Consider the following 15,128-nt stretch of genomic DNA (forward strand, 5'->3'; position numbering starts at 1 on the left):
ATTCTGCCAAAGCACCCTAACCCACAGCACTATTTCAAAACGAGGTAGGTGAAAATGTAGACACCATTACGAATTCAAGATTAATCTGTTAAACAGGCCTTTGTCGACATTTGCCTTTACCCTCCTTAAATGCTCGTCAGGTAGTTTACTATTTAGAGGGTTTAAGATCTATAGAATTAGAGCTCAGTAGTATTATAAAACTTACTATCTACTCTCTTACCCTCTAAGTTGCTCATGTTAAGCCATGCTAGTTTTTATAGTTAGAAATATGACAGATCTAAATAGCATATCCAAAATTTTTACATCCAAATGAGTCGTCTCCTTCAATGCAGTTGCTTTGCAAGGCTCTCTACTTTTTTCCACCCCACTGCCTGTCACTGGCGAACATGTAGAAAACTTCGGAGTCCTCTTCAGAACTTTTTTTTTTTTTTAAAACATCCTCAATGGCAGTAAGTCTTCACTTCTTTGTTGGTGTATTGACTTTTTGAAATGGCAACAAATCATTCGGAGCCAATTCTAGTGGACTAGTAACCAAAGAGGGTGAAAAAAATTTAAACTTAATGTAACTATAATGGAATGGCCTTTTAATATCTCTAAATTCGCTTCCAAAACATTGGAAACATAATTCTCAATGTAATTTGAAAAAGTCATTATGATACACGATTTAAGGCGTTTTCAACAAAATTTCATCTTCTTTGTGGTCAGATTTTACAGGGACTTCACCTTACTACTAAATTCTCTCTCCTAGCCTAGATAAAAATCACCACTAAGTATTTAAACTTTAAAGCTCCATAGTTGTGCCTGATTTGTGGTCAAGTTAAAAGTTTTGGTTTGTTCAAGAGGACAACTCACTTTAGAAAAAACTGACTTAAATAAGCCATTTACGTGCAAACCAGTTTTCAAGTTGGTTTTAGTGCTAGCTACAATATAACATTTAACATTACACTGCTGGGACACTCCTATTTGATTTTTCCATATATACAGTGAAGACTTTTACAATAGTTCCAAACACAGGTAAGAACTGTATTTCAATTATCTCAAACTATAACTAATGGAGAAAAGAACAAGTTTGTCAGAAAATCAGTACAGCCATTTTACTATTAAAATTTTGCTTTTTAATAATTTATTTGAAGTAGTTTAGAAAAGCAAGATTTGTATTTTATTTCCTTGTAAAAATCTTTACACATGCAGACAAACCAGTGTTAAGAAAGTATTCACCATCATTTAAACAAATAACCACTTAAATAGAAGTGTCTGCAATTTTATCTGTATAAAAATAAGATACATTTTTACAGAATTCACACTCCAGTTCTTATAGCAATAAACAATACACGACTATAGTAAGTACAATTGAACCTGACCATGGTTTTCAATTAGATACTGCTAGGGCATTTTAATGTGCATAAAAAAATTTAACATAGTTCTTTTCAACAGAAAATGTCCTCAGTGTTTCTAGAGACCTAGAGGGTTTTAAGAAATCAAATCCTAATCACTTGCTTTTAATGTTTTGATTACGAGTCCATACATCACACTGTAGACAGGCAAAACCAGGAACTGATGTAGGCTCAATGGAGAAAAGTCAGCGCCTGTGCCTGCCATGTCCTGAGCGACTGCCACCATGGTGCTTGCCTTTATGGGACCTCTCAAAGGAGCGAGATCTTTCACGCCTGTCCCTGTGATGTCCCCGTTCATGCCTGTGTTTCTTGGCAGCATCTGAGTGATCCCGAGACTTGCTCTGAGACCGAGAACGAGATTTTTTCCTTTTATGACCATGTCTATTTGAACTTTTTAAATCATCCCTGGCATGCTTGGCCTTAAGGTGAGGAGAACCATGATTATGGTGTCTTCTTGGGCTTTCACTGTGACTGCGAGACCTGCTTCTTGATCTTGAGCTGTATGTTCCAGATCGACTCCGCCTATTATTATAACTTAGATAATAAAAATTTGAGGTTTAGATTCAGTTTCTTCTGGGAACAGACTATTTTGGTGGTGCTCATAACAGGTTCAAACAAAACTATCAGACCTACACCGACAGGCCAGACTTAAGACTTACTAAATTTCTCCTCCCACCTCACTACCTCCCTCCCCCCCAGCCTTATTAGACAAATCTAAAATAAACTTACTATACGTGTATACTCCAAGGAGAACAGTAACAAGCAATTTTTACAGAAAGTTCTAAATAGCTTTGGTTTTTATTGAGTACCTCCCATAAGCTCAAAAGAGCCACTGAAGAGCCACAAATAGATAGCAATCTAATTACAAAGCTAATTAGGGAAGATTCTTTGGCTATGGTCAACTTACTGGTTATTAACAAGTAGTTAATGAAATATTCATGTTTTCTAACTGTAATCAGAAAGCAATACAGTGATACCTCGGTTTTTGAACTCTCCGTTGACAAACATTTCGGTTTATGAACGCTATAAATTTTATGGATCTATATGGTATCATTAGATAGTAAAATTCACACTAAATTTGCAGTTTTAGGGGTTGACTTTAAAGGTCTGGAATGGATTAATCCATTTTGCATTACTTTCTATGGGGAAACCGCACCTTGGTTTTCAAACATTTCAGAACTGAGAATGGTCTTCCGGAACGCATTAAGTTCGAAAATCAAGGAACCACTGTACAGTGTTTTCACGCTATAAACAGGGTATTATATACCTTGATAGCACTTCGGCCAACTCCTACACTTCTCAAAAAAACATGGGCAAAAACATAGAATGCCATTAAGATACATCACTACAGAACAAACAAAATCCCACATATATGCAGAGCATATTTACAGTCTCATTTCTCATACTCAACTTCATGGAAGAATAAATATATCGTAACTTTGAAAAAGTCTATGTTCATTTTTTTTTTAAAGCATCAACTTTCAAACACTCCATATTTTCCCTGAAAGAATAGTTACTTACTGTCTTCTCGGAGTATGTGATCTAGAATGTGATCGTGTTCTTGACCTTGAACGACTTGCACTTCTGCTATTTCTACTTCTCTTGCTGTCTTTTCTTACACTTTAAAAAAAACACACAACATTTTAGTTACAGAAAGTAAACACATAAAAGATTCCTCAGGTCAGTTTTTCTAACGCAAGTATACTCACCCATTGTAAGGGCTTTTGGAAGCCTGCTGTCTTTCCTCGGGTTCTTTTTTGACCGTTTTCACATTAACAGAGATAGGTGACTTCTCTTCAGCTTTTACTTCTCTTGGTGATGCTAAAAAAACAGCAACATAAAGACATGTCAATCCTTGTATTTAACAGAGGATCAAAAAATTGTTTCTAAATGTAACTCCAAGTATCATGCTTTCAAGTATCAGTCTTTAGTTGACTGTCAAAATAGTTAAGTTTCTTAACATCAATGCTTCTATGAGCTGTTAAATGCTAAAGCTTTCTAATAATCACACCTTTAGTACCTAACTCATTTCAATTCTGAATAAGTCTTACATGGTTTAGAGGCTGGAGAAAATCCACCAAGGGTTGAAAGGGCTGGAGTTCCATCAGGATTCAATCCTTTTGCTTTTAATTTAGCTTCTTGTAAGGCTACTTTTCTTTTCTCTACTTCTTTTTCCAGTAATTCATAGTTTGGCTGTGGGGAGGAAAATGAAGTTGTCATCTCTCCTTCATAGTAGCATGTCAGCACTGAGAAAGTGATGGCACATGAGTAATCAGAAGTACCTTTTTTCTGGTATAAAGCCTAAGTGTTTCTATGCAGATATCCTGGATCTCCTCTTCCGTTGTACCAAAAAGAAGAAACCAATGGGGACGAGTTGGCAATGGAATCTACACCATAAAAACAGAATGGTTTAAATTTTCATTGTTTTTATTAGAACGACTGACTTATCCTACAGGACAAAACAAGCTATGTATACCTACCTGAAGAGCTCTAGCTGCAAGGTAGATGCAAGCACATGCTATAGTCTCTGGTTGAAATCGAACAAATACATTGGTTCGAAGACTGTCATTCATATAGTTCCTGAAAAATATTTCAACCATAAGCTCTGTACATAAACAATTCTAAAGCTTATATAAAATTGGAGACTCAATCTACTTTATTCTTTTTTCTCCTCATATTTATATTGATATCCTCATATTCTAGCATGTAACAATTCTTAACTCAAAAACTAGTAAGAGATAAGAATTTAACACTAGAACAATTTTTCAGCTTTCCTATCTATGACCAAAGTCCTTTAAAATAATTCCATATTATTCCAAACAGTTTTCTTATTTCTAAGAAAAGTAATGCTTTGAAAGTCAATTCTAACATGACTAGTTTCAGAAATCATAAACCACTCCAGTAATACTTCAAGCCATTTATTGACCATCTCTCCTTTATCCACAATGAAAAGCAGTGTCAACCAAGTTCTTTCAAAAACTCAAAAGTACTGTGACAGGGGTAAAAGGTAAGCACTCACCAAGTTATAGTAGAAAACTAAGCTACTTCAGAAAATCCAGGTAGGAAGTGAAGAGCAATAAGTAAACATATATAACAGCCTTGTTTACATACCTTTTTGTGACTACAAATGAAAGCAATAAACTACTTCAGTAAATAAACTGCTGTACTTATCAGTAAACCCACCCCGCAATATTCCTCAAGTATTGAAGAAATTTTACAAATTGTTTAAAGTTAACCTAAAAGACTATTTAAAAATCCTTACCCATGATAACTGCTAAATGCTGTTCTATAGAACATGTATATTAAATGTCATGCATTTCATAAAAGTAATGAGACTTTTCTAATACTAATATTTACTGAGTCCAAAAGCATGGCCGTCAAGTTCAGAACATAAAAATTATGTCACTTAAGTCCTACACATCAACAGTCTTGAGACGGTAGTTGTGGATGGACCAACTCCTTGTTTTGCCTTTAAATAAGCCAGCACTCCAAATCATACATCTGCATCTCAAGTGCAAGTTCTAAAGCACTTATGTTAGTATCTCTTAAAAATGAAGTACTTAATTCTAATATTATTGCCTGCAATGGCCCAGAAGCTATAAATTCATCCAGTATAGGAATTGTGCCCACTTTAAGCTGCAAGTTGTAGTTTCATATGATAGAATTCATGCTATACATTGAAATCTAGTCAAACTCCTGACAAAAAAACTATTTAATTCATAATGGTTGGACAACAAATCTATCAAAAATGAACTATTCATTTTGATAGTTACAGGTATACATTAAATACATAGGCATGTTGAATAGTTACTTCTAGAAGCAAATATACAAATCCTTTTGACACCCCGACAGAACTAGAAGATGCTGCCAGATGGATATGGACCACTTCAGTGAATCTCGGATGAGAGCTTGCACTGGATTGGCTGGAGAGCAGGGCAGCCAATCAGGCCATCCTGAGGTCATGGGCTGAAGTGCAGAGGGCAGAGTTCTATGACTTACCATCATGGACTACCCTTTAATTAAAGAGTAGAAAAAAGAACAAAGTTAAATTGAGTTCTCCATTAAAAGTAATTAGTCAAGCCAAGAAAACAGGAAGCAGAAATAAGCTTTATTTACCTTTTGATTAAAAAACAAAAAAACAAAAAGCACCAAAAGAAACTCATCTCATTATTTTGGAAAGGGAAAATGAAACTTACTTTATTTCTGCTTCTGTTTTCCTGGCTAGAAAAAAAAATGTAAAAAAAGCAACTTACCAGGCAGTTTGAACCAGGGTTTGATTACGTTCACATTCTAAGACTTGTAAATACATAACAATGATCTAAAGGACAAGGGAAAAAAATTCAATTTAGCATATTGTTGGTTCTTTACGAGTACAGATTTAAATGAATGTAAGTAACTGAAAATGTTAGCTGCAAGTTTTAAACGGCACAGATAATACAAACCAACCTAAAATGTAACTGAGTCAATGTGCGTTATGATGTTACTAGATTTCATGAAAATTATGCTTCAAAATGTTCCACAATTGTACAGGAAAATTGTTAATTCAATTAAAAACAATATCTAATTTTTCATGAATACTTTACTATGTGGTGGGTACTGTGTCCTGAAAACAAGTTAAAGCTGAGCGTACAGCATTTAATTTCCCAAGGTGTAATTCTGCATGTTTCCAAAATTCCAGCCTGTGTTTCTAAAGTTACACAATGGGCATGATACATATTATTAATATTCCACATGGGTATTAGATTAAGTAATCAAACACTAAATATTTCTACAGTGAAGCTTATCACACTGAAGTGTGATTAAAAACTACATATAAATAGCTTTACTTCAGTTCAGGTGAGATTTTTCTGGACCTGTATTACCATCATTCTCATGTTACAATTTTAGAGATGTGGTATCTGAGAAGAGATAACTGCCAAGGTCATACAAGTAACAGCAGAGACAAGTTTCTATCGCAGGTAAGTGCTGCCCTCAGAGCAACTGTTGTCTCAACTACTTTGCTATTACTTATGATCACATGCAAACCGAGAGCCACTGAAAAAACCTATGAACATTGAGTAACAGTAACAGTGAGCAGCCACCATGCTTTGAACATTTTACTGTGCAACAGGTAGCATGCCAGGTACTTTTGTACACATGTATTTATTCCTTGGAATGAGTTATTTCAGTCTCCATTTCTAGGTAGGGAAACTGGGTTAGCCACAGGCAAAAAGAATTTACCGCTGTCTATACAACAGAGATTTGAACCCAAGTCTTTTTGACTCCCAGTTTTTAAAATAAATTTCAATATCTAAAAGGATGCTTTTTAAAACCAAGGTTAACTCTTAAATATAAACAGAATATAAATTCATGTAAAATAAAAATTTAAGAAAAACCCTAATACTTACGAATGTAATTTCTGTACTCTACAACTCACCTTATGGGGATGCTTGACATGAACACAAAATCCCAACTCCTTTAGCACCCTCCTTTCTGCCTTGATAACTTGATTTTTGGTGTTAATGTAGTTCTGATCAAGGACCAGGGGGCTTGGAGTCCTATAGTTTGTAAGAAATAAAATCAAAACTGTTTTGCACATCCAAAAAATTTTATTTGTGGCATCTCCGTTTTCCCTTCCAACCAACTATTGGCAACAGAAACCAGCTTTTTAAACTCCTGCAAACAAGTTAAAGCATTAATCTTGTGCTGTCCAAGTTATGCTAATTAAATATGTACTTTCTAGACTAAGTTCCTATAGAAACTGAACCCTGACATGAAAAAAATTCACTAATTCTCTTGGATTTACTGGGTTTTTTTACATTGATTATATTTTGGGTATATATATTAACTTAAGTGATAACTTGATTTATTATCACAAACCCCATTAGTCTCCACGGACTCTTTCCAATGACAAAAACTAACGTGCTCTTGAAAATATTTACTACTAAGACCTTACAAGTTTATAGTGATTTCACTCTTTTCAGAAAATATCAACTCTTGGCTAGTTCATGGCCAAAACTAAAATTAGGTGAAAATATGGTGGGTAAGCTAATCCAAAATGGGTTATCCGTTTAAACAATTCTAAGAATCTCTGTTAAAGAAAATAATCTGAAAACTAAAGACTTAGATTAAAAAAAAATCAGATTCAAAACTCAAAAGTGATCAATAAAAACCACACCTAAATTTGGTCAAAGTTGTAGTTATTAGACAGTATCTTTAGCATGCAATGCAGAAGGGAAGACGATGAGGGAACCAGAACAACACAGCCTCTGTGCCAGACTGAATTCTGATAAGCTTCCAAAGTTATAACGCAGAAGGCTATATATCAATCAGTGGCTCAACGCTTCAGAAATACAGCACATTCAATTAAAACACAATCTTATTTAAGTGTTGAAATTCAAAACTGGTTTTTTACTGAAGTTTGTTTCTTTTCAGGACTTGAATTTTCATTTAAAGCCTATGAAAGGTCCCAATGTCCTGCATTTGATACATTTTTAGATCCAACCGACAAAAAATACATTTTTATTAAGATACTGATTATACAGTATGTATATGGGTAGAACATTTAAATATTTTCCCCATATGCAATTCATTTTCTGCCAGAAGATTCAAAAGTTTCTGCCCTGGGCAGAACACATCATCTATTTTTAAAAGACAGTCACATTCTGAATATTACCCCAACTCATACCTCATTTTACATGCACACCAAATCCAGAAAAATGTAAGCTCATACTTTAAAAATCAAAAACCTATTTCAATATATCCACTTTAAGATCAGAAAACAATCTGAAATAAGCTACACTAACTATCCCTGTAGTGACATGTTAAGAGAGTAAAAATCAGCTATCGTTTATTTTCCTGATTTTCTCACATTTAAAGTTACAAAAACTGGAATGCTTACTAGACTATTTCAAATTATTCCATGTTTTTAAAATCAAATTACATTAAACAAAAGTTGGCAAAGCTGACAAAATGGAAAATAGCTGTTACTTAAATTAACAATACTGAAAATGGCCTTCACTCAAGTTCAGTTCCTATTACAGATATGAAAGGTGTGAAGGAATGAGGCCACCAATTGGGGATATATTTCCAACGTATCACAATGAATTCATTTTATCAGGACAATAGGTTACACGTTAATTGCTCTCTGGGGAAAAAAAATCAAATTTAATTCAAATGAGAGCAACACATGTATATATGAAAACATATTTCAAAGATCTTCAGCTTTATGATTTTTCAGATTTCACTGTTAACAGGAAATTTGGAAAGAAATTAAATCCACCTCAGACTCTCTCTGATGACTAGTTATCTAATGGCCCTCCTTCAACAGGCATTAGGAGATACTCGGTTACAGCTACATGCCATTTTAACTCTTAAACCACTGTAATTCAGAATAAAACTGCACCATTAGAATCTGTATAAAAATACAATTTTATACAAGCAGTTTTGTCTCATTTTCCCCCACTTGTTGAGCAAACTCCTTTGTACCTCTTATTAAGTTTGCTTTAAGAGCTGCCTTCATTCCAAGTCTGTTAAAATTCATTTTTCTTGCAATCAAACCAGCTAAACACTTCTTTGAATTTTGGCTATCTGGTACCAAAATCAGGCTTAATCCTTCATTAATTCTACTTATAGGAATTGTTATCTTCCATCTATTCTGCTACAATCTTTACTTTCCCCTTTTTGGTGTCATAACATTAAATCAATTAAGGAAACCAAACCCGTTATTTACTATAATTCTACTATGTACTCAATTTCTTGCTTTAGGCCTACTATTATCTGCAGTTTTCAGAATTAATTTTGTGAGTATAAAATCTAACACCTTCATTTATTTCAGAATTGGTTTTACCTCACAAACCAAGGAAGGCTCAATAAACATGTAATTCACAAACTACATTTTAAAGATACTGCAGCAGTAGAAAACTGTATTCCCATAAATCAGCAAGAAAAGGTTCAAGAAAATTGTCTAAGCAAAGGGTTTCTTTACTTATATTAACAAAGTACCAATTAGTACTTTCTGTAGCAACAAGCACATTAAATTGAATTAAGGCTTGACAGAATGTCTTCCTCCCCACAGGTCAACTTTCATTCACAACAAAGTTTGAAGAGATGGCATTTTAAAATCTCTTAAAACGAAACCATCTAGTGAGAGAAAAAAATGTTCATCACCAACAACCAACCAAACCTAACTCTTCCTCCCCTGCATTTAAGTTTGTCAGATTTTTCAAAGTAATTTATATGAAATGAATAAATTTTAACAGAAAATCTTGGGCTTTGGACACTGAAAGTTTATTATCTGGTCTCTTAGAAGAGCTATTTGTCCCTTAGCATGATTTTGTTGAAATACACCTTGAAGAAAAAGAAATTGGGATTAGGAGGTCCAAACACAGCTAAATTTCACTAGTGTAGTACAAGGATCGAGAAAATTTGGAATTAGTTCAAGGAACAACACTAAAATGAGTAGTTTGCAAGGAGACAGACCGCTGCTCCAAATACAGAAGTTTGTAATGCCTATTTCAAAGGACCACTCTTTCTTTAGCAGTGTTTAAACAAACTGAAGGCCACCTTTAGAGCCACCAAACTAAACTGCAGAGGAAAGATAGACTAAATGACAAGATCTTAAGACCCTTCCAATTCTCGTCTATGATCTACATATATGTTGAAAATATTACACCATATATGCACCAATGAGAGTGGTTGTAGCAGTCTTTGAAGATTTAATTGTCTTTTAGACAAGGCTTAGATAGTATGAATGTGGCCTCCTTAACACACAGAAATCCCTTAATTTGCTGGGAAAATGATGCATATCAAAAGCAAATTTTAATTTTGAAAACCATTAAAATGGAAAAACAACATTCTCTTTAAATTCAGCCATTTATTCTGAGCTTAAAAGACAATTCTCAAACTACAAAAAAATCAAAGAGGGAAAAAAGTCAAATAATGCGTCTTGAGCATTGGGACTTTCTAAAAGCTTGTCTTATGATTCTAATGTGTAGCTGGGACTGAAAAACAGTAACCCCAAGGCTACAAAAATGATGCCTCCTTTGTAATTTTCATGGTCACAGTACAATTTAAAGCTATGCATGAACTACATTAAACTACTATTAAAATAAACTGATATACTTTACCTAAAGTGTAATGTTGAAATACTTTCTAATGACATTAATCTATACAAAAAAATATTAAGCTATAGTTCTAATAACTTGGACAGCAAAGACAAAAGCTTTTAACAAGAAACAGGAGTTTTTTCTAAATGGTTCACCAGTGGCCAACCTGTTAGTCCCCGATTCCAGTGACCTATTCTCAGAGCACTGGCTTCTCCTTGGGGATTTTCGATACTTCACTCACTGTTGCCATGACGACAGCTTCATCTCTATGTACCACTCCACATCACCCAGGCTTTGGTAAATGTAGCTGGTCGCTGTATAGTCGGTTGCAAGGGAAAAAAGAGTTGAAGTTAATAACATATACAAGTTACGTGTTTGAGTAAACTTGTAATATGCATAGAAACACTTTTACATCCTGCTTTTAAAAAAAAAGGCTTCCATGCAATTAACAACTCCTTTTAAATTTCATGCTATAATCAGATTTCTAAGATTGAAACAAAAATCAATCTCTGTAATAATGACCACACACACAAAAAGACACGCGCTGTTACATCACACAACAGTCAGGTGAGATGTTTTAAATCCCGAGGTTTTTATAGTTAAGACCTACTCTGACATCAAGAAAGAATAAAGCTCACAGAAAAATTTCAAAGTAGATAATCATTGGTGAGTGATAACAATGGTGGCTCGATGGTTCAAAGAATAGTAACAGAAAGCTATTTCCTTTAAGCACAACAGTATCTTTTGACTGAGGATAAAGAGCCGTTTTATTAGTGTCATTTTGTTTTAAATACCCTGAAGAATCAGCTAAATATCTAACTACAAATTTCAGCTCAGGCCATACTAAATACCAAATTGAAATCTTCCCAATTTCCAGGAATTCCTCACCAAGAAGCTAAAAGACATTTTAAAATGGAATAAAAAATTAGTCTATCCCTGGATATGGTTAGGGTGAATGAGAAAAGATGGCAGAAAAAAGAAGTATGTAAGAAAACTATCTGGGTAGCAATGTTTCAGATTTTTTTAACTAGACTAATCGTTTTAAGGTACCAATCGTTTTAAGGTTACTTTACTACTAGTTTGTTCCTGAATAGTTAGTTCTATTACTGCCAACTTACAGATTCAGCCAACAAGGACCACTCATGAAGAATACTAATTTGGCACTAAACAATACCCAACCTCCCAAAACAACTTATAATGCTTTCATAACTTCCTGTCAAACTCAGTACAAGTTTGTCTAACTTCATCACGATTTCCTAGGAAATGAAAACAAGAACTAGTCTACACCACATATATCCTTCTGCAGTGTGCCCTAGAAGTCACCTGTAGGCACAAGCTCTGCCAACTAAAATTTTGATATTGCCTCACATGACGTGTTATGATGTAGCCACACCATCTATATGACACAATTTTGGTCTCTATTTTCTTACAAGATAGAATAAATGGGTCTTATCTAAATACAACCCAGTCAATTAAGAGTTATTTTTCTAATCCACTCACTGAGACTGTATCTGACCAAAACAAAATACCTGTTTAATCCCTTTGACTTCAAACTTCAAACTTTATCATCCTGCAGTCCTTTCAGATCCGGTATTACGCGATATATCGTAGTTCAATGTTGAGAGGTATTCTAACAAAAGCCAACCTCAATTGACAAAGAATTAACTGGGACTTCCAGTAGAAAAACAATCTACACAAAACTTTGCCACAGTATTAACTTGAAACTGCAGTGTTTAAACTTCCAGCCTTCAGTCTTCCAGAGAGGGGAGGGGGAAAACAACTTACAGAATACACTCACACTTGAGCCAAACGTATTCCCTTTCTTGTTTAATCTTAAGCCACAGGACTGCTTCACAGCACTGTTAGGATTGTCCATAAATGTAACTGCCTCTACAAACTTTAGATAGCCGGTTAATTGTGGTTTCTTCATAAAAAGTATCAGGGTGCGCCTATGTGAATTTCACCACCTAAATAAGTTTTCCTTTGCATGGGTTTTTAACTTGAGAGGAAAGAATGTTTTGATTTGATGATTGGTGCACGGTACAGTCGTTAGCAAGAGATGCTGTGGTTCAACAATGCCAATCTTACCTTTTTCCTCTTAACTGGCGTAGGTGATGAAATACATTAATCACATCTCTTATTCTTCTAGGTGCTTCTTCAATTTTTGATGCAAGATTAATACAAGCCATGGCAACAATCTGAAAAAGAAAAACGATCCAATAAACAGTTGTTAGATTATGGCACTCTCAAGTACAGTTAGGAAAAAGTGCCCCTCTCAAAATCTAATGAACTAATTTTGATGAAGAAACTTTAGGACACAATTGGGACAACCTTTGGCAAAGTGAAATTACAACTGACATTTCCAGGCCATAAGCTATGCTGATACTATGGTTTGTTTTTATTGCTTAATTCTTAATTTTGAATTCAGAGTCAAGCTCAGTCTCACAGGAGTTTTGCATTTGGTTGAAAATTCTAATTATTGATAAAAGAGCACCTGGGCCCAGGACCCATTTTCCAGTTTCTAACACATTTCAAAATCCCTACTTCCGGGGCGTGAGAACTAGGTACAAAGGCCTAAACTAACCACTCCTTTTCTGGAAAAGCTAGCAGTGGACTCTAACCCCCTACTTCCCATTTCCGGATGAAGAAATCCTTTTTCGCCCGCCCCCGCTGTACTTACCTCGAAACTGTGTTTGACGAAAGACTTGGAGTAGAAAAAACGATGAAACAACACCTGCCCCGTTGCCATCGCCACCTGCAGTCAAGAGAGAAGAACCAAAGCGCAGGGTCAGGCGGGCCCCGCACTAGGCGCCGCCGCCATTTTGTGCCGCCGCTCGCTCCCCCTCCCCCTCACTAAGAGCAAATGAAATTCTCCTCCCTTCCCTCCCGCGCCACGCACGCCCGGGCTGGGGCTCGGAACCGCGGCTGGGAAGCCCGAAAGGGCCAAAGCCACCCGGCCGGGACGCGGTGGTACTGAGACACAGCGCAGGGAACGGCGGGGAGGAGAGGGGAGCCCGGCCGGCCCGGGGCCGGAGTACTGACCTGCGGCAGCCGGAGGAGGATGCCAGCGGCTTGGATGAGTTCGCAGCCCAGGATGCGCAAGTCCGTCTCGCTGGGCAGGTCGAGCCCGTCCTGCATGGACGGGGTGGGCGAGAGCCGTTCCTCCGGAATCAGCGAGTGGTCGATGGTGAGCGAAACTTCCGAATAGAGGCGGTCTCCGATCAGAATCCCTCCCGTCGTGGTCGTCGTCGTGGTCGTCGTCCCGGAGCTGGAGCCGCCCGCGCTCGGGGCGGTCGATGAGGCGGCGGCTGCAGCGGTCGCTGTCGGGTGAGGCCCGGACGCCATAATCTCAGCGAGCTGCACGCACGCCCAACGCAGCCGGAACCCGGAGCGAAACTAACCAGAGTCCTCGGCGCGACGGATATTCCCGTGACCGCCGGGTTCTGGGCCGCTTCACGCAGCGTGCGCTTCCGCTCTGACGTCACCACGTCCGGCCGACGCGCGCCAACTAGTCCCTGCAGGCCTCGCCTCCGTCCGCGGCGCCTCCTGCCGCGCCTTCCCGGAGCCGCGGCTGTGGTGGGAGACCCTCGCGTGACCCGGGTGACCTGTGTGCGGGGGCCGCTGAGTGGCCCAGGAGGTCGTCTTTGTGGTTCAAACAGGTCCAACCTGCTTCGTTCGTGATTATGTTCAGCCAGCAGAACAAGGGAGTTTTACAAAATAACTTGATTCCCAAGTTAGAGTTGGCAAAATTGACGATAGCCCTGCGCGGTTTTAGCAGTTTGTCTCCAACGTGTGTCCCTTGGCGTCGATCTCTTGTCCTCTCCCAACGTGTCGGCGCCGGTGCTGCGCGTACAAAGGGAAGCGCGGGGCCGACCGCGTTGACGGGTGTAAATGGTAACTGACGCTGCTGCGAACGGACGGACAGGTCGTTTTAAAGTGACCCGCAGGGGACCTGGAGAGGCTTGCTCTCCAGTATTCGTATAAAACAGGAACGTGAACCACACCGGCGCCCCAAAAAAGGCTCGCGGGGGAGCGCGGGGGACAGCGGAGGGCGGCTGCTTCCACAGCTTCGCTTGCGACGCTCAGACCGAGCCGGTGACGCGCCGCGGCCTCCAGTCATCTGGAAAGTCCCCCGTTTCTGAAATGGTTGTAGGGTAAGAACCTGACAGAGGTAATCGGGTTATAACCCCGAGAGTCCATTCGTACGTGGTTACCCCGATTAGAATGGGGAAACCTCATTCCTATTTTATTCCTTAATAGTAGCGAGTAATTCCCACATTTTCTCAAATTAGAAGTGCAAACAACACGACTGAGCTAAACTACTCGAGTCACGAGTTGGAGGGAAAGAAGTTGATCTTGGTTTACTCCAGCCATGTTTTTATCCCACTCGGACTGGGACGCTGAGACGTTGTCCAAGGATGGGCAGCCCCATTACGTGTTTATCCCATAGCTCTGCTTTAACGCTTAATTTAATTATCAAACGGGCATTGAAACTTGGATCTATAGAGCAAAGGGATTTTGAATACATTTCAATATTTGTCAGTGATGTCACTAAGGCAAAATATATGCAAAAACCTCAGTTTTTAAAAAAGCATTCAAGCCACCTTGTTTAGTAAAGACTGACATCAGTGGTTCTGAACCCTGGCTG

The 15,128-nt window shown here is 37.8% G+C and overlaps 1 protein-coding gene across 3 annotated transcripts; it reads right to left on the reverse strand.

Annotated features, from left to right (window-relative positions):
* Positions 1–1,133: 1,133 nt before the first annotated feature.
* On the reverse strand, positions 1,134–14,499 carry CCNL1 (cyclin L1). 3 transcript variants are annotated; one of them, XM_019731957.2, is made up of 11 exons: positions 13,523–14,494; positions 13,161–13,235; positions 12,569–12,678; positions 6,811–6,931; positions 5,648–5,712; positions 3,875–3,974; positions 3,677–3,781; positions 3,446–3,587; positions 3,104–3,215; positions 2,916–3,014; positions 1,134–1,928 (listed from the first exon to the last, which is right to left on the reverse strand). In XM_019731957.2, the coding sequence occupies exons 1-11, from the start codon at positions 13,823–13,825 to the stop codon at positions 1,580–1,582; spliced, it is 1,581 nt and encodes a 526-aa protein (XP_019587516.1). In that variant the 5' UTR covers positions 13,826–14,494; the 3' UTR covers positions 1,134–1,579. The 3 variants fall into 3 exon arrangements, with proteins under 3 accessions (XP_019587516.1, XP_019587518.1, XP_019587517.1); XM_019731959.2 differs by lacking the exons at positions 1,134–1,928; positions 2,916–3,014; positions 3,104–3,215; positions 3,446–3,587; positions 3,677–3,781 and adding an exon at positions 5,394–5,407 and having other exon boundaries at positions 13,523–14,499; XM_019731958.2 differs by lacking the exons at positions 1,134–1,928; positions 2,916–3,014; positions 3,104–3,215; ... (1 more) ...; positions 3,677–3,781; positions 3,875–3,974 and adding an exon at positions 4,297–5,407 and having other exon boundaries at positions 13,523–14,499.
* Between the last annotated feature and the right edge of the window lie 629 nt (positions 14,500–15,128).

This window comes from Rhinolophus sinicus, linkage group LG01 (assembly GCF_036562045.2).
Source record: "Rhinolophus sinicus isolate RSC01 linkage group LG01, ASM3656204v1, whole genome shotgun sequence".
NCBI lineage: Eukaryota > Metazoa > Chordata > Mammalia > Chiroptera > Rhinolophidae > Rhinolophus > Rhinolophus sinicus.